Source organism: Artemia sp. Qi Xiang Cuo, chromosome 11 (genome assembly GCF_049724085.1).
Source record: "Artemia sp. Qi Xiang Cuo chromosome 11, ASM4972408v1, whole genome shotgun sequence".
Lineage (NCBI taxonomy): Eukaryota > Metazoa > Arthropoda > Branchiopoda > Anostraca > Artemiidae > Artemia > Artemia sp. Qi Xiang Cuo.
Genome location: NC_142804.1, coordinates 48,290,563 through 48,315,648, shown reverse-complemented (window position 1 = coordinate 48,315,648; position 25,086 = coordinate 48,290,563). Strand labels below are relative to the sequence as shown.

Sequence of the window (25,086 nt, the reverse complement as noted above, 5' to 3'; positions counted from 1 at the left end):
TGACGCCACTGGCCCTGATGATCCTGGCTTGCTGATGCTTGGCTTCTTTTCAACGTTAAGGTCTGCAGGGCAAGGCGGAACTGGAGAGTCAAAGTGGGATTAAGTGTACAGTGCCCAAGTAGTATCTGGCATTTGTCTCGAAAAAGTGAGAACTTCGTATACGACTTTTAGGCATACCAATTATGATATATACCGACTTTTGTTAAATAAATATCTGTTAAGCAAAAAAAAAAAGATTCTTCAGTAAATTTTTCCTTTCGTTAGCTGAAAGGTAACTATTGCCGATGTTGAGAAATGGCGAAATTGAAAAATTAGATCATGAATTTTATTGTAGTTTGTCACAATAAATCCATGCACTTAGAATAGATGGCTGAAGTATCAACTTAGCATGAGTTTTGAATGGAATGGTGCGTTTTTTTCTTAGTTCTACTAAAAATAGTAAAAATAATCATGTAACACTTTAAGGGCCCTATTAAATACTTAAAGTGGAATTTGCGACGGTAGGAGTCATTATATTTGAAAAGAACATTGAACGGTATATCGAGTGGTATATTTATATTTGAGCTAGCGAATTAATTGAACATTCGACAAATTTAGCGATTTTTTATTGGATCAGGGAAACACCTTATTTTCGTTTAGAACTTTCAAAACTGCTAGAAGGGATGTTACCGCACCAGTTCATGACAGCCAGGGAAGGAGACAAGTAATATGGTATTAGTTGAAATTGTCACACTTTTAGCTAAGGTAACGCTTTTAAACTGCTTTCTTGAATTAAAATTAAAAAAAGAAGCAAAAATATACAGATAGCAATACAAAACGAAAAACGTTGAACAAGTCAGCTAGATCTTTTTAGCTACTGAAACTATCTCACCCCCTCCCCTTGGGAAGAAAAAACTCAGCATTAAGCACAAATCTGCATAAAGGTAAAACTTTTCTGAAACCAAAGGTCTTATTCGCCAGACACTAAAGACATTTATTAGACTCCAAAATGGATGAGCTGAAAAAGTCCATTTCAATAAAATTCATAAATAAATTTGTAATAAATCTCATAAAATACAATAAATCTTTTTGATAAAATTGAACAAAAACAACATTTTTACAATAATATAAATTTCCTATTAATTTTCAATAAAAATAAATTTTTACATTAAACTCTGAACCACTTTCAGTCACCTGCCAACAGTGGCATAACTTGACCTGGCTGCAAGCACCCCATGCACACGCAAAAAACTGGCACCTTTATAATAAATACGAGCAATTATTAATATCGTTAGAAATTCAATCAACCCAGTGGCCTAGTTTTCAAGTTTCCCTAATATAGAGCCCATCAGTCAGCAAGGGAGGAGGGAGATTTTCAGTCAGAAACTAGAATACACTCATTTGAGGATTTTTCAAGGGAACAACCCCCCCCCCCCCCCGAGCCTAGCAACAACCCTAGCTGAGTCAACACATTTCATGGGCCTCCAGTAACTGAGAGTACTGCAATCCTCACTTCCCCGTCTATCATTTATTTCTATCCAAGAAATTTCGAAAAAATAAGAGAGAACGCAGTTCCCAAACTGTCGCCCTTGGATTATCTATTCTCTTGAATACTACTATACAACAACGGAAGGCAAGATTACGGAGTAGCAACACCTGGCGGAAATACGGAGGCTGAATTGCTCTGCAAAAACAACCTTTTCTGCTCTGATGAGCAGATTTATAAAGACAAAGTGACAACCAATTTAAACAATAAAGTGAGCGATAAAAAGAAAGGGAGGGGCAATAGAGAGAATACAGACATAAAACAAGAGAGTAATTGTGAAAAATAATTAATTTGATTTACTACCTTGTAAAATTAATCCTGTTAATCGCCATTATAAAGCTATTAGTTTGAGATATAGTTTTGAGATACAAGAGCATTCTATATCATAATAAGAGACAGTGGTGTAGCTAAGGTACACTCGTCCCCAGGCACAATTTCTGTAGGGGCTCCATTTAGGTGATACCATAGATTCCATGAAAGATAGGCAGACTTATATCATTAAGGGAGGAGGGGAAAACTGACATTGACCTCGACCACTGAAAAATTTACCAACGCCTCTGATAACAAGCATGCCTGTAAGTAAGGGCGTTAGGCTATCCAGGATTTTTTTCGGGAGGGTTACTTTTTTCGAGAGGGGGAGGAGTGTTAATTTTTTTTTACAAAACGCATCAAAAATTTGTTTATATGAATTTTTATTAATTTTTACAGGTCGGCCAAAATTTCGGGGGGAGGGGGGGTCAAACCCGTAACCCCCTCCCCTCACACGAGCTTGCCTATATGAAGTCTCCATGTACCTGTCAATCAATTTCTTTTCAACATCAGACACTCGTCTAGTTTTCATTCTAGCTAAGAGTTTTGGTACGTGTGCATTAAATATGGGCCTTTCTAAAAAGTTAAGCTTGGTTAATGCTAATGAAATAAAATAGGATGAATATATACAATAGTTTAGAAACAAATTTGGGCTATATATTTGCACATTAGGGGTGGGGGGGGAGGGGGTAAAGGATTGCATATAATAAATACGTAGCCTAACCTAATCTAGGTACCTTTCGCCCCCCCCCTAAACCCCCAAAAACAACAGTTTAAATATCGTAACGCAATGAAAACCACGCTATGCATTGCATTACTCTATAGCGGTCTCTTGAATTCACCCATCAAAAACGGGTTTTTCGTGACTGGTTTCCTTGTAAAGGCCCATTGCCCAAGTACCAGAGTTTTTCTGCCATGATGAACGTGTGTTTTGCAGCAGCACACGCGTTAAACATCCATTTAGTAAATGAAAATGGGATTTATTATCTACCTTGTTACATTCGGAATTTGCCTATGGTTGGCTATCCTTACAGGGGGAATTCTTGCCTTTGATGGTGTTTAGGTTAGACCCGTCAAAAAAAAGAAGAAAAAAGAGTCGACTTTCCCGTGTTTTAAGTAGAGAGAGTTAAGACATGAAATATAAGATTAGCTAAGACTACTCTCTTGCAAAATTATTTATGTCATTCTGTTAGTTGTAATTAAATTGTGAATCTAGAAAGTTACAAGTTACGATTTCAATAAGTTTTTGAAGGGCGAAGTAGTTTATGCTTGTATAATCTCTCACAAAGGCTGGGATTCGGTTCCTTGCGGTATCATCCAAATTCCAGCCCTCCAGACACGGTCACCTTCTGCAAGCACAGGATGGGAGGGGGGCCTGTTCGGGTCCTAGCTCCCTTTCAAAATCACGACACTTTTATGGATTTTTGTGTAATTTCCTAATATTTTTCGTAAAATTTATTTTTTTGTATTAATCTGCACCAATATTTTTGTGAAAAATGATGTTTTCTCGAAAGGTCTCAATTTCCGAAAACGACTATGTTCTAAAAATACCCAGCAGGCTACAGTGTCGCTTTTAAGTTAAAAAAACATGCTATTTCAGTAGAGCATTGAGTGGCACAATAAACAAGGTCAGCCTCCAAGGTTATTAGCCTTTGCAGAGGCCTGTACGTGATTTTACTTTTTGGGTGTGGGGGGGGGGATAAAAAAAACTAGGCAAGTTAATGACAATAAAGGAAAATTTGTTAAAGGTCCCAAAGTCCTAATATTTTGGACTAGCTAGGCCAAGGGCCATTCCCCAGCATACCTAACCGTCGTAACAAAACGCGGACCTAACAAACGCAAAACAGTGCTTACCTCGTTCAGAACAAAGTTGTCTGCATTTTGTTTTGAATTGTTAATGTTCAGTAGGAGTTGTATAACATCTTCCACGGTTGTCCTCTCAGATACAAGTAGACTTTTGTACTTTGACTGAAAAAAAAATTGGGGACTTGCAACAAAATAGTTAAATTCAAAAAAAAAATCAAAAGGTCTATTATAGGTTACTCCCCTATAAGCATGATCACATAACATTTCTAAAAAAAACATGCGAGGGGTAAGGTAAAATAATTTCTTATTGATAACGCCACTAAGACAGTGTCGGTGAAATGCTAGTCCACATGTAAATTGCCTAATTTGATTTCAACTTGTAGATGAGCCTCCTCCCTTTCTCCCAGACTTCTCTAAGGGATCCCCCTCCCATTTGAGAAAAAATATTGGCCGAAGAGTGGATTTTTCCAATTTACCCCCCCCCCCCTGTCTCCTTACGAAAAGAATCAGTCTCCCTCACCTTTCCAAGCGTAGGACATGAGTACATCTATGGCGATACACTATTTTTTCTTAAACGTCACCATTTTAATAGTATTCATCAGAAACGTTGACTACATTATGAAAAAAAGAGTCTATAGCACTTGTGCATTATTTCCTACACAGCGCTATAGACTGTACAAGGAAATACTACAAGAAACCAGTCAAGCGGGTATTTGAAATGGATAAATCGATCGCAAAGCGTGATTTCTTATTGCGTTTACAATATTTGGACTGTTGTTTTTTGGGGTTTAAGGAGGGAAGGTACCTAGGTTAGGTTGGGTTACGTATTTAATATATGCTATACTTTACCCCCCCCCCCCAACCCCCACCCTTAATGTGCAAATATATAGCCCATTTTTGTTTCAAACTATTATATTTTCATCCTATTTTATTTTATTTCATTAGCACCAAACTTGACTTCTTTCGTGTGTAGGATATAATGCACAAGTACCGAGTCTATTTTAAGTAGATGCAAAAAACGTCACTCAGTTGGAAGAATTTCAAAAAAAGAAGAAGAAGAATCCTAATGGTCTTCTTAATTTTAATAATTAATTTTAATTTTAATTTCTTAATCTTAATTTTTATATGCCGAAACTTCCAGGTAGTCATTTATTGGGTAGCTCTGTCGAGGATTAAGAACATAATAGAATCGGTTTTATTACTCAAACGAGTGACACTGCATTCATTACAATATTAATTGCGTTACACTTAAATAGCCATTGTTACCACAAAAGAAGGATGCTACCAAAATGGCCCACAGATTTCAAGACAACAATGTAGCATCATCAATCTTAGGCAAAACCAATGAAATTCAATAAAAATCAGGGCGAAGTTATTAATTCATAAACGACCTTAGAAATTAATTACTTGGGCTTATAAAATAATCACAATAGGCCTATTTAAAACGGGATTAATTGAACGTTAAGAGCAGGGATTTGGATTCGGAGCTGTGACGCTATCTAGCTTTCACTGCCAGAGTTGTAACTCAATTGAGAGGGGGTTTGTTTTCAAAATAGCTATTGTACGATCAAAATTCCATTTTTTTTGTTTCACGGAGGTCTGAAAACTCCAAAACTCTCTCCTTGCTACGCCACCAAGAAATCATTAGGTTACCGTAGTATTTTAAATCAAAACTCAGAACCTAATAACGTTAAACTCTATTTCAAATTATCTTTTGTACAAAGTTTCAGTGACGTAAAGATTGTTTGCACAAAAGCGTCTTCATATTCGTTATATAGCTCGGCACAATCACTTCCGACTAGGTGTCAATCATACGCTCGCATTGGCTTATCAAGCCTTCTATTTTATCAAAGAAGTATTTCTTGATGATTACATAAGAAAGTAGGCAATGGCTGATAAAGGTGTCTATTCACGTCCAGTCAAGGAGAAAGGGGGATAGTGAACCGGAAATGGAGGGCTCTCTTTCGGTCTGATATAACGAAAAAGTAAAACATTTATGAACGAGTAAGATTGGGTACTACCCCATTCTTCATCCTACTCCCACCTGAAAATAAGACTAAACACCTGTGGCGTCGTTTGGGGGTGGCACGGGGGGCGGGTAGTTCCCCCCCCCGAATTAGTCAGAAAAAACTATTATATAACCCACGCCCCTTGAATCTCTGGATGTGGACCTTTCTTGCCCCCTCAATAAAAATGCTGGACCTTAGCCCCTGCTAAACACTCATTATTGTTAAATGAGAAATACTTAAAGAATCTTCCATCGTCCTCTTTTTTCCAGTTTCATTTTCAGGAAGGTCTTTTGAGTTTATCGTCCCTGTTGCAGGATGCTAGAAATTCAAGAAAATAATATTTTGGATGTTTTTTTTTAATAATAATAAAAAAAAACAGATACAAAAAGGGGACGAGGTTGTCAAAATAAAGGGGGTCACCGTAAAGTCCCTGAGGGAGCCCCGCGACCCCTGTCCTGCAAGGAGGTCTCATGAGTATGCTTATAATAAATATCCAGACGCAAATATCTACACTTTTTTTCATTCTAGCAAATATTCATGGATTGTTCTAGTACTAGAATTCTTGAACTTCTTTGAAGATATTCTGGTATATCAAGACACATTGAGTGAGTGACAATAGAAATAATATGAAGCTTTTAGGCATTTGTACAGGGAAAAGGTCGTTTAGACTATCGTTTTTCAACTTAAATGCCAAAACCCCCCAAAATAAGTACGGAACAGAGTCAGTTTTTTCACAGCCACCTTACAGTAAACAATTGAATCTAGCTATATACTTAATCAGAAGATCCTACCAGTCCCCATAGCGACTTTTGATATAGATGCTTGTTTGTTTTCTAACTTTTATTTTGCATCTAAATATTCTTTGTATTACTGTTACGTGTTATTGCAACCACACTGTTGTCCATGATGTGACTAAAACCGGCTTCTCTGTCTGCATTAGGAGATAATTAGCTTAGTCTCAGTGAGATAAACTACTATGCATGTATATTTTAATTAAACATTTAATATATAGAGTCGGCAAGGTTAGGTATTTAATATAAAAGTTCTGGGCGGCCTGTTTTTTATAATTCTCTGTTGTAGCCTAGTTTCCATAATTGTGTTACTAAAGTATTATATTTTCATTATATTTTGGTATATTTCGTTAGGATTAATCTAACTTCGCTGCTTGGGTGTGATCACAATAACACCATTTTTAACATACCTGCCACGAAAACGCTAAAAACCAGCTCAAAGGTTTTCATTTGAGCAATTCGGCCGCTTTGGCGTTCTCTGGGGTGTCAACCGCTTTGATTGACAAGCTCACCAACAATAGGGACGTAACATTTCACAGTATTTTCAGGCAAAAGACGTATTCTCTATAGCTCTTTATGATGGCTAGTCCCCTGGGAGAATTCATTAATTGACGTTTTGTCTTTGCGAAGTCGGGTGACGTTCACAAAATGCTTTTTAAGGTACCAATTCACCTTAATCATGTAGAATGTTCTTTTGTCATAAGCTTTAAATTTTGTTGACTGCTAAGACACCTTACATTTGGGTTTACGACATACCTGAGGGCAGGGACTCCCGTGCTTCACCCGAAACGATGCTTCAGACCAATCTGGAGGGTGGAAATCCCTGTGTTTCTGCACTTATGATAGAGGCGTTAATCAGCTTTCAAAATGATGACAGTAATAATAAAAACAAAATACAATGCGTAGGTTTATAAATCTAGGATTGTCCTTGCCGAAAAATTACATTGACGTTTAATTGACGATTGCTCTGTGGTTAAGAGAAAAAAATAATAACAAAGAATAGAATTGTTACCAACTATGACAAACAAATCACACAAGTTCAATTTGTATTCATTTATTATTTGAAAATGCAAAACAAGTTCTCAAGGATTCCTTTATCTTATTATCACGTCTGTATTGAACAGATAGAGAACTCTCGAGTTATTAAAGCACTTGTTTGAATGACAGGTTAATTTTTATAGACTTATTTCCTTATGGACTTCAACCATTCTTAATGACACATTTGAGTTCTAATATTCACATGTTCTGTTTGTTACTTTAGTTTGGTTCTCATCATTGTGTTGTACCATTTCCGCGTGTTATTAAACAACCTGTCAGTAGCCTATAATGTCATTACCCGCTTGACCTAAAAAAAATATCCCTCAAGTGTCTTCCTTCCTCATTCCTTTATTTTAAATTAAAACAATCATGCAAAAGTTACTCAAACGTCATTCATGCATTTTTACTTACTCCAGAAACTGGCGCGAATCTTAGGTGCATATACGGAAACTTTCTACCAGGGGCAGCACACGTACCCGTGAGGGAGGGGGTCTGCCTTGATGGACAGGGGGTCAATTTGTGAAAATTTAGAGGGGATTTTTTTTCGGTTTTTCAATGAAAATACCAAAAAAAGATTTTTTACGAAAGGTAAAATCCAAGGGGGATTCACCCCACCCCCTTTTGACGCAGCTGTAGACGGACACCCAATGGTGGACTTGATTTGTAGATAGGTTCGTATGTGGAATATGTTGGGGAAATTGATTTCAACTGTTCACTTTGGTAATTGTTGGCCAATTAATTTTACATATTGTCTGGAAAGAAAAATAAACCAAATATTTATATTTATGTATACAACATTTATCTTTTTCGTTTATCAGAGGTGTTTTGCTCTGTTTTTTTTTCACGATTAATCTATTGTTCTATTTATGATATCAATTATGATTAATATTGTTTCTTTCATGAGCTATAGTTGCATTTAAGGGAAAGATATAGCAATAAATTTTTATTATTATTTTTGTTTTCCGTGGAGAAAGATATGAACTACGAAGCGTCAAATCAGCAAGTGTTGCCATTCTCACGTCTTCCTAATTCCTGCAAATATTATTCAAGAGTCTTTATACATTTTTAGTGATTTTAGTTACTCCAGAAACTCTCCTGAATATGCATATTATATGCAGAACCCGGGATAGGAAGTTTTCTTCCCACCCTTGATAATACAATACAAGTGCTACCAGGGAGGGGGGATTTACCAATATAGATATCCAATTGTGGATTGTATTTGTAAATAGCTAAATGGATGGAATCTTTTTGGAAAATTGATCTCAGTTGGGTTTAATGTTTTCTGATTGTTTGTAAATTAATGATTTTTTTAAATATATATACATATATACATATATATATATATAAATATATTAAATATATTTTTTTAAATATATTAAATATATATATATATATATATATATATATATATATATATATAAATATATATATATATATATATTTACTAATATAACATAGATGATATCAATATAATCTAATATAATTTGCTATATTATTATAATTAAAAAATACTTATCGTTTTTAGCTTGTAACAGCTGCGCTACTCTGTTCTTTTCTTTCTTCTCAATTAAGAGATTAATAATCAGTATTCCAAGACAAGTAATCAGTTAGATAATTAAATATAAATTAAACAAAGTTGATTAGTATATAACGAAATAAACTTTGAATTACATAAATAAATGTACTAATCAGGTCGTTTAATAATCAATCAGCAACTGTAGGACTAGTAATTTATTTGTCTCATTTACAATATTAATTACAATTAATGTTCTTTCTTTCGTGAACTATAGCTGCATCAGGGGGGGGGGGTGTTTAACACATTTTTTAAATTTGGTTTTTAATGGAAAATGATTTCTGAAGTGCTCCGCTCAGTACGCATCTCCTTCCTCATTGTTGTTTTTTTTTTTTTTAATTTAAAATATCACACAAAAGTCATTCAATTATCGTCAAGTATCTTTAGTTATTCTGTTGTAAGTTATTCCATAGACTAGCGTGAACTTTAGCTACAAAAGCAAGAAGTTCGTACCAGGGGGAGGGGGGGGTGTTAGTGAGATCTAAGCGAGGAAACTCAATGAAGACACAGTCAGTTCAAGAGATACTTTACAACTGATCGAAGTTTCTTTTTAAAGGGAAGTATCTTACCCTTCAGTGCACGTGGCTAGTGGAATCGACAACGATGTTTCTTCTATTTAAGCCGAAAATGGGATCAAGGAGTTCAGGAAGTTTAAAGTTTCGATCTTAGGAATATTTTGCTAATAATTTAGACTTTCCAATATTTTCGAAAAACATTTCACAGTTATCTTCTATTTTTTAACTTTGCCAGATTAATATTCATAAAAGAAACTTCACTCAAAAACTAATAACGGTACTCCTGTATTAAACGCACTCTTTTATATACTGCTAGTTTGGTTAATACTAATGAAATAAAATAGGATGAATATATAATAGTTTAGAAACAAATTTGGGCTATATATTTGCACATTAGGGGGGATGGAGGGTAAAGCATAGTATATATTTTTACGTAACCTAACCTAGGTACCCCCCTAACCCCAAAAAACAACAGTTTAAATATAGTATACGCAATGAAAACCACGCTATACATTGTATTACCCTATATCGGTGTCTTAAATTAACCCGTCAAAACCAGTTTTTTCCTGACTGGTTTCCATTGCAGTACGTAAAAGAGTGCGTTTAATACAGGAGTACCCTAATAAATTTGCAGGGCTCACTTCCTAAAAGTACACTAATTTTTAAAGAACAAAAAAGCAACTACAATATTTTTTTTTTTTTGAACTTGAAAAACATATTTTAATTCCAAACATGCTAAAAAGTAAAAAAAATTACACTACGTGAAAGAACTGAAATTTTATAACACTAAAAATTAAATCATGCGGCTGTCATGACCTATCATATGATCCTTCAAGGACGATTTCCTACGGCCTGCCCGCCCCACTCTTTCATTTTTAATCTTAAAAAAAATTAAAAGTCCTAATTTTTTAGTGAAAAATTTTAGCCCTGTATAGCCAACAAATTATGCACAACTGTCAAAAAGAATTTGAAACTTACCCCTTCACTCAACGCGCCGTCATGCACTCTGACCAAACCTCCACGCCTCATTTGCAAGGCAAATCTAAAAAGAGTTAAGTTAACAGAGGTTCTTGGTATAAGCAATATTTATTCATAGATGTACATAGTGCAGCTTTTAATTCGGAGGTAGAAGGGTCATAAAAGTTTCCCTAGAGGTTTTACATATAACTGTGTTTTCATATGCCAAATATTCGGATATTCGCATTTTTAAACTTGTTTATAAGTGTAAAAAATATTTGGGTGTAAGGGGTGGGTGGGATCTTCATTTAAAAGCTAAATCTGTGAAGAGGGTAGATTAACAGATGTTTAGACATAAAAATATATTCATTCGTAGTTGCATATCACGCAACCTTTAGTAAGAACAGAAGGTATTCGAGGGGGGCCTAGAATATAAAACATGGCTGGCCACAACCTATAGCCACTGACCTGACAAGGCCACTGACCTATATTCTTAGTGACTTACTCATACATGCTTGTTAAGAAAGCAAACTTTTGTCGTTTCTCTATCAGCGTTTGTAAAGAAGCCATGTACCCTATTTAAGAATCGTGGATATATAAAAGGATATTCTAAAAAAGAGTAGAAATATTAAAGCGTATTTTTAAGAGAGAAGGCTGCTTTGGAGTCCGGTAAAGCGCGTGTTGCACAGAGTGTAAGACAGTAAAATTTTTTCGACGAAAGTAATTCTTTTTTCTCTTTGATGGCACTTTTTGTTGATGATTTTAACTGAGCTCTAATAGCGCGACAACATTACTAGTGATTTCAGAAAGGGGACAATATTTGCCAAGAAGTCGTTTTGTATCTTTAAGCTAACAAAATAGTTTTGCGTGGATTGGCAATGGAACAACTCATTTAGTAGACAAACGATCACGCTCTCTAGGGATAAAAAAAACGTACCCTTTAAAAATGTTTATGTCTTTAAAGTCACCAGAATTTTCAATTGCAGCCTCGCCCTACAGAAGTCTTCAGCAGCATATATCGTTCGGGCTCTTGAAAGGGCCCCAAATTCTTTCTTGAATGAATTTTACCGAAGTTGTTTTTGCTCTGTATGATACAGTTTTCTATTATTTTACTTTGCACCACGTAGGCAATCATAACACACTACATAGACGTGAACACATGGAATAGAAAATGTGCTTTGATGCTGGGCACTTGATTTAAATCCATATTAACAAAAAAAACAAGTTTTTTTTGTTAATGTTAAAACTTAAAACGAACAGAAATTATTCCGTATATGATAGGGGCTGTCCCCTCCTCAACGCCTCGCTCTTTACGCTAAATTTTTTCATTGTTTAAAAAAATAAAGTTGTGAGACAGAGTCAAACTTTAGCGTAAAGAGCGAGGCGTTGAGGAGGGGACAGCCCCTTTCTTATAACGAATAATTTCTGTTAGTTTTAAGTTTTAATGTCGCTCTTTATTTACAGTTAAAAAAACTTGTTTTTTATTCAGTTTCTGAACGTTTTTGAATTAATGCAGCATTGATTTTGGCTCACCGTACATGAATAATTAAAACGAAATTCGTATATTAATTTTCATTTTTTGACTAATTTGCTTTCGCGAAATTTTGTTCTGACGTAACTTACGAATTATCTTACGTAACGAATTTCTATATTCATATGTTTTTATTACGTATATTAGGGAGTTCGCTCCCTAGTCAATACCTCGCTCTTTACGCTAAAGTTCGAATTTTGTTCGAATCACAAACCCCTGAATCACAAAGGCCGGTTAATTAGACTAGATAGATCTTTTGAAAGTAGCCTAACTAAAAAACTTTAGCGTAAATAGCGAGGTATTGACTAGGGGGCGAACCCTCTCATATACGTAATAATTTCTGTTCGTTTTAAGATTTAATGTTGCTCCTTGCTTTCAGTTGAAAAAAACTTGTTTTTTTATTTAATTTCTGATCGTTTGTTAAAAAATGCTGGGAAATATGTGTTCCTTCCCCCAAGGAAATATCCTCCATGGAAAGATCCTCCCCCGTAGCCCCTATTCCGACCCCAACCCCCCACTAGAAAAAAATTCCTCCTGAAAACACCTGTATACTTCCCAATATCCAATACTAGGCTATATGTAAACAATGGGCAAAGTTTATAACTTGCAGCCCTTCCCCCCCGGAACTGTGGGGGATTAAGTCATCCTCAAAGACATATTAATTCGATTTTTGACTACGCCGAACAAAATGGCTATCTCAAAATTTTGATTGGGTGACTTCGAGAAAAAAATGGGCGTGGGAGGGGGTCAAGTTGCCCTCCAGTTTTTTTTTGTCACTTAAAAAGGGCACTAGAACTTTTAATTTTCGCTCGAATGATCCCTCTCACGATATTATAGGACTACTGGATCGAAACGATCACCCCTAAAAAAAAAAAAAAAAAAAAAAAAAAAAAAAAAACCCGCATCTGTGATCTTTCTTATGGCAAAAAATACGAAGTATCCCATGTCTACAGATAGGAGTTTGAAACCCCTTCAGTGGGGTTCTCTGATGCGCTTCATCTGATGATATAGTTTTAATAAAAGTTCTATGACTTTTAGGGGGTTGTTTCCCCCTTTTTTCGAAAATAAGGCAAAATTTCTCATGTGTGTAACTTTTGATGGGCAAGACGAAATTTGATGAAACTTATATATTTGAAATCAACATAAAAATCTGATTTTTCTGATGTATATATTGATATCAAAATTGCGGTTACTATTAAGCCGGGTCGCTCCTTACTTACAGTTCGTTACCACGAACTGTTTGATATGTCTTTCATACTAGGAAGGGAAAATTAATGAAACAAAGACAGGACACTGAATCAGCTAATCGGAAAAAAAGCTGCGCCTCAAGTAACCAACCACAAAATGGCTTTGCGTATAAACCGCAACAACTTGGTCTGCCAGTAATTATACAGTAAAAATCTTATAAAGAATTATAAAAAACCACTACCTCGAGTTTCCTCTAGGATGACAGGATTGCAAAACAGCTGGCCTAGACTCGTCATCTAACACCAACAATGTTCTTACGGGTACCCCTGGAATAAAATAAGAAAATTTAAGCTTTATCACTCATATGCACCTTTTCCCTATTATAATAGCCTATTATAACCGCTCATAATAGCCCAAAATTTAAAAACACGTTTTGCAAAAATCTGAACATACTGAAACTCTCATTTGCTTAAGGGCAAATACAGCGGCCAATGGTTCCTCAGGAGTGTTTTTGTTTTCAAATTATCCTATATTTTTAATACAGCCTCTTTTCTGTTGTAATGAGTTTGCCATTTTCACTTCTAGATTTCACCGTACGCAAGCCTGTTTAGCAGCACCGTAACCAGAATATTCACCATCGACAAAACACATCTGGTATTGTCAAGCTTTTTTTTTCAGAATATTGCTTACAGACAGAAAACACTATTAATGCATTATTTTAACTCTCAAAATCGGATTACATGAGCTGTTTTGTCTACAAAAACCAATATAATTTAAACTGGGACACTGCCATTAAAAGACAGGGTCCAATTATTTTCCATGTAAATAGAAAAGAATTTTGAATGCTTTAAAACATCAAGCCATTCACGTTTCTATAGATGTTTCTAATATAATTCCACTTCTAAACGGTATACATAAAGAAAGCACTTCAGCTCTTAAAAACCGAGTTCCTGAGAGCTTTTTAGGAAAGAAGCCTTTCAATATTTCAATGCAAAATAAAATTTAGGATTTGTTATCTATTCCTTAAGAGACCATGACATCAGCAACTTCAAAAGAAAATGACAAATAATAGCTTGTCTAAATGGAGCTGCATAATTTTACTATTTGAAAAATAATACCGTCATACTAATACAAATAATGGTAAATTCACATAACGAGAAATGACAAGGTTCAATCGAATTTTAGTTTTGGTGCCAGAGCTATCTAAGAACTAGAAGTAATGGTGTCAGAAGTCACTATCGGTTCCCCAAAACCCACTTAGCACTTTTTAAATGGCCAAAAAAAAAACAACAGCATTCCAGGAATGTAAGCATGATCTTGTGAAGTTGCGGTGTGGGGAGGATGACAAAACATAAAAAATAACTGAACTACAAGCCAACAATGAGAAATGGTGGATCCAACGGTGAAAATGACGGGGGTAATTATTTTTGGGAAGGAAGAGGGGTGGCGGTCCTCTAAATTCAGTGTAAAATTTGACCTTTGTTCTTTCGTTGTTGCAAGTATTCCCTTCAAGAGCAGTGGACTCTTGTATTGACTCGTAACCAAGGCCGTAGCCAGTGTTTTTTCTCGAGGGATTTTTGTCGAAGAAGGGGGGGGGGTTACAAAAAAAATTTAAACATATATCAAAAATGTGCTTATATACATTTTGTTACCTTTTTACGAGGTGGACAAAAGTATCGGGAGGGGGTGGGGTTCATTCCCCCTCCTAGATAGAGCCTTGTTGGTAACCGACATATTTTGAGTGGGTTTGGATAGTTTTGGTATCTTTTAGAGAATGAGCCAGTTGGTAGAAAGGGGGTTTATTTATAGTTTTTACAGGCAGGTTATCCCAAAGAATTGCCCGATTTCCACCACCTGATGTACATTTTGAAGTTCCACCCGTCTCGTCAGGCATGTCACACCTTCACCACGCCACACCTCTTTGCAACATGCACGCCACACTTCTGACAAGCGTGGTACTCACCTCCAGGTGTTCTCAAGTTTTGAAGTGAGGTACTCCTTCGGTTATTCAACTGGTAGCTGCTTCTTTTAGGGCAACATAACCAATCAGCAACTTTGCTTAAAGCGTCAAAATTTTGAAGTGCCCGCGAAACAAATTATCTGGACAAGGCACGCGTTCCCTTTTCCTTAGGAATCTCACAATAAAGGACAAAGAAAGGGTTCTATGCCTATTTCGAGGTACTTGAGTATCAAAAGGAGACCGACAAAAATATTTATGATCAATCAAATCCTCTGGCAGGATACAAATTAGGGACCCTTCAAAAAGGCCATTCAGGTATGTTGACTTTAATTCTGCCAAGTATTTCGACAGGTTTCCGCCACAAAACAAAACAAAAACTTAAAAACGAAAACAAATAAAATAAAGGTACAATAGAAACAAAAACATTCGGAGTGCGAATCTAAGCTATTAAAACCATTTGTAATACTTATTGAGGTCGTGCATGTTTTTGAATGATTTTGTATAATAGTTACTTTGACACGATTCAAAGTTAATTATCTACTTCAACAAGGCAAGCAAAATTTTGAAAGAATATAAAATAGAAAAACATTCTATGTCAAATGTCTATTAAATTTACATAATTCAGTTATGTGACTCTTATTAAAACGTTCAGCCAAATTCCGCTTTGAAATTGTGTTAGTTGGGGTTTCCTCTGCCAAACTTAATGCTTATTCAAAGTGAGATCTTACAGGTTTAGCTAATGCCGAGATTTACCTGACATAAAAATTCTAGTTTAGAAAACACTGCTAGAAGTAACCTAGGCCTTGAATGAATCAGCGAAATTCTTCATCTGTTTATTATACAGACGGCTATATACAAGGGGGGAGGAGTGTTTCAGGGTTTGGACGCCCCCCCCCCCTAAATTTTCGCCTGACTCATAAAAACGAAAAAAAATACATATAAACAAATTTGTTGTGTTTTTATTATATTCCCCCCTCCCGAACGAAATTACTGGATATGCATATGGGCATACTTTCGGTACATTTGCGTCTAATGGTACACAGGGCTATATATTGTCGAAGAAATGCAGTGATGGAGACCCGTAAAACGGGTAATTGCTATCTAAATATATCGAAAAGCGTGGTTTCTCATTGAATTTCCAATATTTAAACAGTTGTTTTTTGGGTTTAGGGGGGAGGTACCTAGGTTACTTACTTGTACTTGTAGCAGGACTCAAGCATCTCCGCTCTCCTTGGCGTCCAGTAGCTTCGTCATTGTAGGAAGCCAATAGTCTCGGTCGTTTACGAGTGGCTCAATCAAATCGAGCCAGGACTTTTCCCATCTTCGTCTATAGGCCTACTTCTTGAAGCCACCCATTGGGTCTAGGTCAGCCTTGATACAGGCGAGCCACGTTTTCTTTTGTCCTCCATGTCGCTTTTTCCATCCCAAAAGATGTGTACATGTGAGGGCTTTGTTTAAGGTGTGGTGTAGGTGCCGAAGTTTACAGCTGAGCCGTCAGCATCTTTTTGGTTTAATCACACTGATCAAGTCATAACGCTGATAGCATATTTTGTAGAGTTTGATATTACAGACACGATTATAGGGTTAGATAGCAATGGTTTTCCCTAAACATGAATGGTCAAATACGTCGAGGGCTTGAATGTCGGATGCTTTTATAGTCCATGTCTCACATCCGTATAGTAAAACAGACCGAACAAGGGCCTGGTAAATTCTTATTCTTGTCTTCAGACGAACATTTTTCTGGTTCCATAGAGTGATTTAGGTGGGTGAAGACTCCAGTTGCTGAATCAATTCTTGACTGTATTTCTGATGTGCATCCTCCTATTTGGTCTACCAGAGGGCCTAGGTACTTAAATTCATGTATGTCGTCTATGGGTGACTGTTCTAGAAACATTGGGGGGTCTTGAGATGATATACCGGACGCCATGACTTTTGTCTTCAGGGGGCTTATTTTCAGGCCGACCAGAGAGGATTCTTCAGCCACCTTCGATAGCATAGATTGGGCTTCTGGAAGAGATTCAGCTAACAAGCAATGTTACCTAGGTTAGGGTACGTGTTTAATATATGGTCTGCTTAACCCCCCCCCCCCCTAATGGGCAAATATATAGCCTAAATTTGTTTCTAAACTATTATATATTCATCCTATTTTTATTTATCTGCATTAACCAAACTTGACTTCTTTTGTGTGTACCATTAGGCGCATTGTCATATGGCTTCATTGTCATTATGTGCAATGTGATCCTCTTGTCCACTTATTCTGTGTGAGCAGGTGATTCTTCAACTAAGTTGCCATTTCTGATATCAGGTTTCGTTTCTTATTATTGTGGGTTGTTAACTGTCAAGTTTCGTACAAATTTGCAATTAATACTCATGTAATTACTATTTCATTCATTTTGTCCATATCTTCGTTATTTATTAGCGTCGTATTAATTTTTCTTTTTTTATATGAACTAGATTTCTATTTGTTTGTAGAATTTCTATTTGTTTACTCTCTCATTACGGACCCTTGACTCTTTGTTGTCCCCTCCCCCTTCAACCAAAATATTGCCCCTGTATGCCGACCCAGCCTATAGAATTTTCTAGCCTTCTAGGGTGTCTATAGACAACAAACATGCTCATTGACTTTATAATAAGCCGATAATTTCCTACACATTTTCTTAATTAGAAACACAATTGCAGAAGGTACTTCATAAACAAGGGGGGAAGCATGTTAAAGAACTCCTTAATAGACAATAAATGGAACCCAATTAACACTTAATTGCTTATATTCTCACTGCTACCGTATATTCACAATCACAGCTTTTACAAGCCTATTTTGCCGTTGGAGACTTGTTCAATCGCTCTTGCAATCTGTTGTTCAAGTGAAGGAGAACCGAAGGGGTGCTTTAAAATCCAGCCAGATCAGGCCTTCATAGGTCTGATTTCTGGGGTGTGGGAATCATAAACATTTTCATGGGGGAGGGTCTAATACTTCGTGCGTGGGTTATTAAGCCCAAATCGTTTTTGGTGTGACCTTCATAGCAACTGTTATGGAGAGAGAGGGGGGCGGTCTTATACTAATCTGCCATAGGCCTATAACTAAAAAAAGGTACTTGTGCATAATACGGGCCCACCGCTATACTGTATACTGTATCAAGGAAACGAGAGACGAAACCCGCCAAACGGGTATTTCAATAGAGGAATGGAATGCAAAGCGTGGTTTTCATTGCGTTTACGATATTTAAACTGTTGTTTTTTGGGGTTTAGGGGGGGGGGTTTGTTAACCAGGGGGTGTTAACAAAAAAACTTCAAAAAACATCAAAATATGTTAATATACATTTTTTTTATGTTCTTACGAGTCGAACAAAATTTCGGGGGGATTTCAAATTCGGTAGCCCCCCCTGGATATGGCCTTGGTCGTCATTAATCTCATTTAGGGAAGATTTTTAAGCCCCAGGAGAATAGGAGAAATCGGTAAGCTTAAAAACGACATGATTTATTGCTTAAAAAATAATAAAATTAACTTATGACATACTTAGGCTAAAAGATTTGGTTCTAATTTACACATATTTCCTAGGTTAGGTTACGTATTTAATATATGCTATGCTTTACCCCACCCCCTTAATGTGCAAATATATAGCCCAAATTTGTTTCTAAACTATTATATTATTCATCCTATTTTATTATATTTCATTAGCATTAACCAAACTTGACTTCTTTTGTGGGCCCGTATAATGCACAGGTACCAAAAAAAATGTTAAAAATAAAGGTTAGATCGCAGGTGGTCGAGGGTGAGAGGAATTAGAAGGTTATTTCACAGGGAGTTCTGAATTGTTCCACAGAGGTAGTTTATAGAACACTGCCTCCAAACAAGTATTTTTGTTTTTAATACTGCCATTTTGACAATTACTACTGTCTTTAATCCGTTTTTTTCAAAGTTATTTACTTCATAAATTTAATACACATGACAACTAATTGCTCAAAATTTGGAGGCCCGACAATTTCATGCAAATACACCAGCAAACACATATCTTAAAACAGCTCTGACGTCAAATATACAGGTCGTCATTAAGGGCGTAGCCAAGATTTTTTCGGGAGGGGGTGTTAACAAAAAAACTTCAAAAAACATCAAAATATGTTAATATACATTTTTGTTATGTTCTTACGAGTCGAACAAAATTTCGGGGGGATTTCAAATTCGGTAGCCCCCCCCCCTGGATATGGCCTTGGTCGTCATTAATCTCATTTAGGGAAGATTTTTAAGCCCCAGGAGAATAGGAGAAATCGGTAAGCTTAAAAACGACATGATTTATTGCTTAAAAAATAATAAAATTAACTTATGACATACTTAGGCTAAAAGATTTGGTTCTAATTTACACATATTTTCTTTTTTAGTATGGGAAAAAATTCCAAGATTACAGAAGCATCAAACAATTTGTGTCATATTTGGTTGAACTTCCTCAACAACGATTAGCTTCCTGAGCACCTGATTAACACAGGAATTAACGATCCATGACATTTTCACTTTCCATCAGCCAATTAAGTACAGATTCCCACGACAAAAAGGGCATTAAAATCCATCTTAGTCGCAAAAATAAAACAAAGGCATACATCCCTATACAACACGGGTTACACAGAGGAACAGTCCCCAGTTCCAGTTTCTTCGTAGCATCACCAGCATCAATTTAATGTAACTTGGGACCCTTTAAATTAAGGGAACTAAATGGGAGCTCTTCTCCCGATCCTGTGGATCTTCTGAAGTATAGTCGATAGTCGATATGGACGAGGGGGTTGTCAAAATTATTTTTTTTTAAACTAGGAGGTGGGAGGAAGTTTTTTCTTCAATAAAACAAACAAAAAGGTATTTTTCAATGAAAATAATAAAAAGGCAGCTTTCAAAAAATTCTGCTTAGCAGAATTTTTGTCACCTCTCTCCAATCACTTCGATAGATAGAAAGCTTGGGTTTTCGGGCAATGCACATTGCTATCATGATCTTTTCAAGATTCTTGGTTTAATTTTTCATTTCGTTTATATTTTTTGGATTTCTATAGATTTTTCCCCCCCAATTATAAAACTGTTTCGCGAAAAATTCCACGTTTCTCACTTTAAATAGTTCCACAGTTCACTCATATAAAGACAGATAATCTCTTACCTGTTTTCTTAACTCCAACCTCCATTGTGAGGTAGAAAAGTTTTGGATCCCTATGCCTCATTCTAACTTTGTTCAAGAGAAGTTGTACAACCTCACGACAGGTGGTTTGCTGAGTGATGGACACTGTTTTGTATTCAATGTCTGGTCGTAGACATCTTGCGTGAACTCTTACAATCGTTGTCTGGAGTCCAGGCTACAGAGATAAATAAATTTAACGAAACATAACTCATGTTATCTAGAAAACGCACATCTTCTTGAGACAAACCAATGGATTTACGATATGTTTTCATAGAGTTTGACTGAATTCAGCAATACATTCACAGCAATTTGACACATAGTTATTTGTGTTGTAAATATTTCATTTAGCCTAATATAAAAATATGCTTGTTCAATTCTGCCATCCTTTCATCAATTTCTCACTTTTAATATACATAACAATATAATACTCATCTGGGCTACCCAAAGTTTATTTCAATACTAATTTCACTTATCAACCTATCAACTAACAAATTAGTCATCCAATTCATCATAATCCAGTCATCATAAGCCACCAAATGCAAATCCCTCATCCTCGTCCAATTCTCCCCCCCCCCTCCCAAAAAAACTATGTTCACAGTTGTCTATATATTTCTATTTTTGTATAAATTAAATACTCAAATTTATCATAAACTATGTATATTGACCTCTGGGATAATATTTGCTCTATTTCAGTATTTAGTTATGCTTTTCCTACGGGTGCGTACAAAAGGGGAAGAGGGGCATCAGACTTAGACCCCATCACAATTTAGGAGTGTTCTATATGCATTATTTTCTAGTTTCATCTTCTTGCCCCAACCCCCTTACCCCGCATTACGGGCCTGCTCTCCTCCCACTCGCCTTTTCCTTTGTTTTGCTATCTTGAAACTTGTCCTGTTGAATAATTTTCTTATTGTAGAAATCAGGCGTTAAAATTCAGGAATAGCGTAGTCCCGCTTTAAACTAAGAATCGACCTGGCAACTTCTTTTCGTCTGAAAGTCAACTGATATCTTCTTAGTTTCACCACATTATCTAACCACAACAATTTGATCTAAATCTCAAGGTTTATGAGAAGCGGTTTTCTTTGGCTCATATTAATTCTTTGTTGAAGCCCCTATTGTGCACCTTTTGAACCTCTTGGGCTCAATATGAACCGATTGGTATCAAGAAAATATGTCAATGCGAAGGTGAGATGAAAACAGGGAAAGTGTCAGTAAAAAACAAAACGTTAACAGGTAATGCCCAAGCTGGGGCATAGTCAGAATTCCATTAAATAAATGATTCCATCCAGAAAATGCTCTTTTCAAAAAGGATATAGTCACCAAGAACACATTTTTATTTCTGGATCCCCCCCTCTTTCCCAAACAATCCCTTTGGCTAGGCTGCTAGATCCAAAAGATTTCATCCAGGCGTGGTTAAGAAGATAGTTGTGATGAGATTATGCGAAAGCGCTTCCATAACAATCAAAATAAGAAGATGAAGAAGTCAAATGCAACTGATTGGTCAAGCTGGTCAACAGATCATGCGTATTTTCGTGATCGGCTAACTATCATGACTGCACGAACTCAATTTCAATTTACTTCATTTAAAGTGCTCAGATCTCGTAGCTTGTATGTACAATATCGATTCCACACTACGGAATCTACACTCCAGGTTCTGGAATAAACATAAATATTCCACACTCTACGAGTAAACCCAATTTCGTACATTTCACAGGTATATTTTCTTTTCCCCATCCTGTTGCTTTGTTAATTATTGATACATGGAATGAACATCTAATGTCCAATATATACAATTTTTGAAGCCTTCTTTTTTACCCTCAAACCTTTGTCGTCGTCTTCAAGGAGTTGCCCACATCGTGTAAACCAGGTGGCACACACGGCACGTGACCAAAAACATCTCAGATGCAGTATCAGGTGCGCCATATGTAGCGCAAAGAGGCGCTCAAATATGTATGCTAGGTGATGAGGGGGGGGGGGCAACCCCTCAATCGCCATCATACATGGGACAAAAGGAAAGTAACTCTTCAATTAAACCTCAAACTGTGTCACAAAGAACAAGGCTTGGTAGGTAGGATATTTAGGCAGCTAAAGCATAAAAAAAAAGAAAAAAAAAATCAAGCAAAGTAATTTAGCGATCTATAGTGTCAAAACCTTAAGTTAATATGGCAGGTCTCCAGGGACGTGCGCAGGGGTGCCTCCAGGCCCCCCCCCCAGAAATCTCACGATTTTTTCATTTTTCCATAATTTTCTGTTTTTTCTCACAGAATAATAGGTTTGAAGGATTTGGCCCCCCCCCCCGAAACAAATTCCTGCGTACGTGCCTGCAGGTCTCATCCTTAAAGTAAAAAAAAAAACTAACTTAGAGACACTTTAAAATCTCAGGTAAGTGCTGGCATAAGCAATTACAACCCCATAATCTAAAGCAATTTTGAGTCAAATGTTGCCAAGTGTAAACCAACCTTTAGGGCTAACCGCTACTAGCTAATTATCCCTGGTTGAATTTAAGTCATTTAGTCGGTAGTAAGTTCCAAAAATTAGTTGAAATTTACAGGAGTTAATACTCTACGATTCGAAGTGGGCTTAATTATTTCCTTTTTAAACAAAACAAATTTAGTAATAAGAATGAAATAGGAGTAAATACCCGGGATAAAATACAATTTAGATTTGTTCTTTTTCAACAGGTTCCATAAATTCAATATGAAACATTACAAATCGTAATATTGTGACTATAGGGCTGTACTACACTCCTCCCCCCACGATCTCGGGATCCTACGATTTCTCATGTATTTTTTTTATCTAAAGTTGGACTTAGCTCAACCTTCCTCCGTATTGACCATTTTCATGGTCGAACAAATAATCCCATTCCCCCTATCTCTCCGATAAAAGCCTCAAAAGCGAGTGTTAAGCTAAATTCAGACAGACGATTCTGAATTTGCCCCCCCCCCCATCGACCAATTAAAAATCCTTAGTTACAATCAATGAATGCAGATCTACTTGTGTAACTAGTTCGGGCCATACTTTAAATATCCATTTCGTTAAGAAAATTTACCAAGCTATTTCGAATTACAAAATACTGTAGGTCAGAAAAACAACAGTTATTTTAGTTCACAGCATTTTCTGTTGTTATATTAATGTAAACCATCTAAAACTCAAAACAAGGGTAGAACGGTATTGCTTTGACTACTTAAAATGTGTCAAATTTGATGAATCGTCTGCAACTATACAGATTATGCATTCTGCCAATTTTCAACTTTCGAAAAACCGCAACAGCAATGATTTTAGTTACACACGGACGCATGTGAACTGAAACGGGAGACAGTAAACCCTTTCTTCCGATTCCTTTTCCGGAAAAATATTTCCCCTTGTTAATGGGAAAATTACTGTTTGTAATTAATACTCATGTGAATGTTCTTCTAATGTGGTATTTTTATGTTCCACTACGAATTAATACTTGTAATAGCTTTTGTAGCGATAACCAATTGCAGCTTTTTACGATCAGGAAGTGGACATCCACGCAGCCAGGAATTTACCTAGCAGAGGGCCAGGAAAATACATATACTTTTTTATGGGAAACAACGATAAGAGTGAGAAAAGAAAAAAATATTTATTGAGTTGTTTGTTTCATTATTAATTTGTTTCTATTATTTTTAAAGTTATTTTTGCTTAGGGTAGGGGACAAGGACGCAGCCAGGAATTTACCTAGCAGAGGACCAGGAAAATATATATATATTTTTATGGGAAACAACGATAAGAGTGAGAAAAAAAAATTATTGAGTTGCTTGTTTTATTATTAATTTGTTTCTATTATTTTTAGGTTATTTTTGCTTAGGGTAGGGGACATTAACGCAGCCAGGAATTTACCTAGTAGATGACCAGGAAAAGATAATTTTTTAGGGGAAATAAGGATAAGAGAGGGAAAAAAATTTACTGATTTGTTTGTTTTTGCTATTAATTTGTTTTTTAATTTTTGTAGGGTTATTTTTGATTCGGGGTCATGATATTACGTAGCTTTATTGGGTGTGTTTTATTTATCGGTACCTGGTTTCATCTACCAACTGCTTCTACCATATGTTAGTTGCTGTTATTATTTTCTTATTAGTAGCACACACTCGTAAGCAACGCTCTTGATGCGCTACCGATTGATATTGTTTGTCTTCTGTTCAATAAATTATTACTGCTAAAGAGTTAATGAGTAGAGGGCTGCGCAGAACCTCTTTAATATCATATTTTGAAGAAATTATTTGGTTCTTATCATATCTAAAAAAGCGGCTAAGAACGAGAAAAAAATCTGCTCATGGGAATGTGTGTCTATAATGAATCTCTCGATGATGTGGTACATTTGTGTGCTTCATAAAGTAGCCAATTATTTACGCTAGTTGAATCCGCAAGGATCTAAACCCAATTTCATTTTCAAAAACTCACATTATAAATCTAAACTGAACCTTGAATAAACATGTCCACTCTCCAAAATTTTGATTTTTTTTTTTCAAATAAAAAAGAAAGAATAAAACACCACTGATGAGGTTCTGCCAAAAAAGGTGGTGGGCCTCAAGAAACAACTGCTTGCCTTTACGTATTGTTCATTATGAGATGAGCTGACTCAACGCGAGATAAGCCGATTTTGGGATATGATGTAACAGGGCTGTATCCGGGATTTTGGTTCGGAGGGGGAGGTAAAAAAAAAACTCTAAAAACATATCAATAAGGTGTTTTTTGCATTTTTGTTACGTTTCT

At 36.1% G+C, this 25,086-nt stretch overlaps 1 protein-coding gene across 2 annotated transcripts in view; it reads right to left on the bottom strand.

The window, feature by feature from the left end:
* Nucleotides 1-25,086, bottom strand: part of rau (RA domain-containing protein rau) — a 49,826-nt gene that overhangs the window by 4,510 nt on the left and 20,230 nt on the right. For both annotated transcript variants that reach the window (XM_089097248.1, XM_089097247.1), the window contains exons 3-6: nucleotides 20,335-20,527; nucleotides 13,484-13,568; nucleotides 10,545-10,608; nucleotides 3,689-3,802 (exon numbers count right to left, since the gene is read on the bottom strand). In XM_089097248.1, coding sequence (XP_088953374.1) covers nucleotides 3,689-3,802; nucleotides 10,545-10,608; nucleotides 13,484-13,568; nucleotides 20,335-20,527 — 456 coding nt within the window. The remainder of the gene's footprint in view (nucleotides 1-3,688; nucleotides 3,803-10,544; nucleotides 10,609-13,483; nucleotides 13,569-20,334; nucleotides 20,528-25,086) is intronic.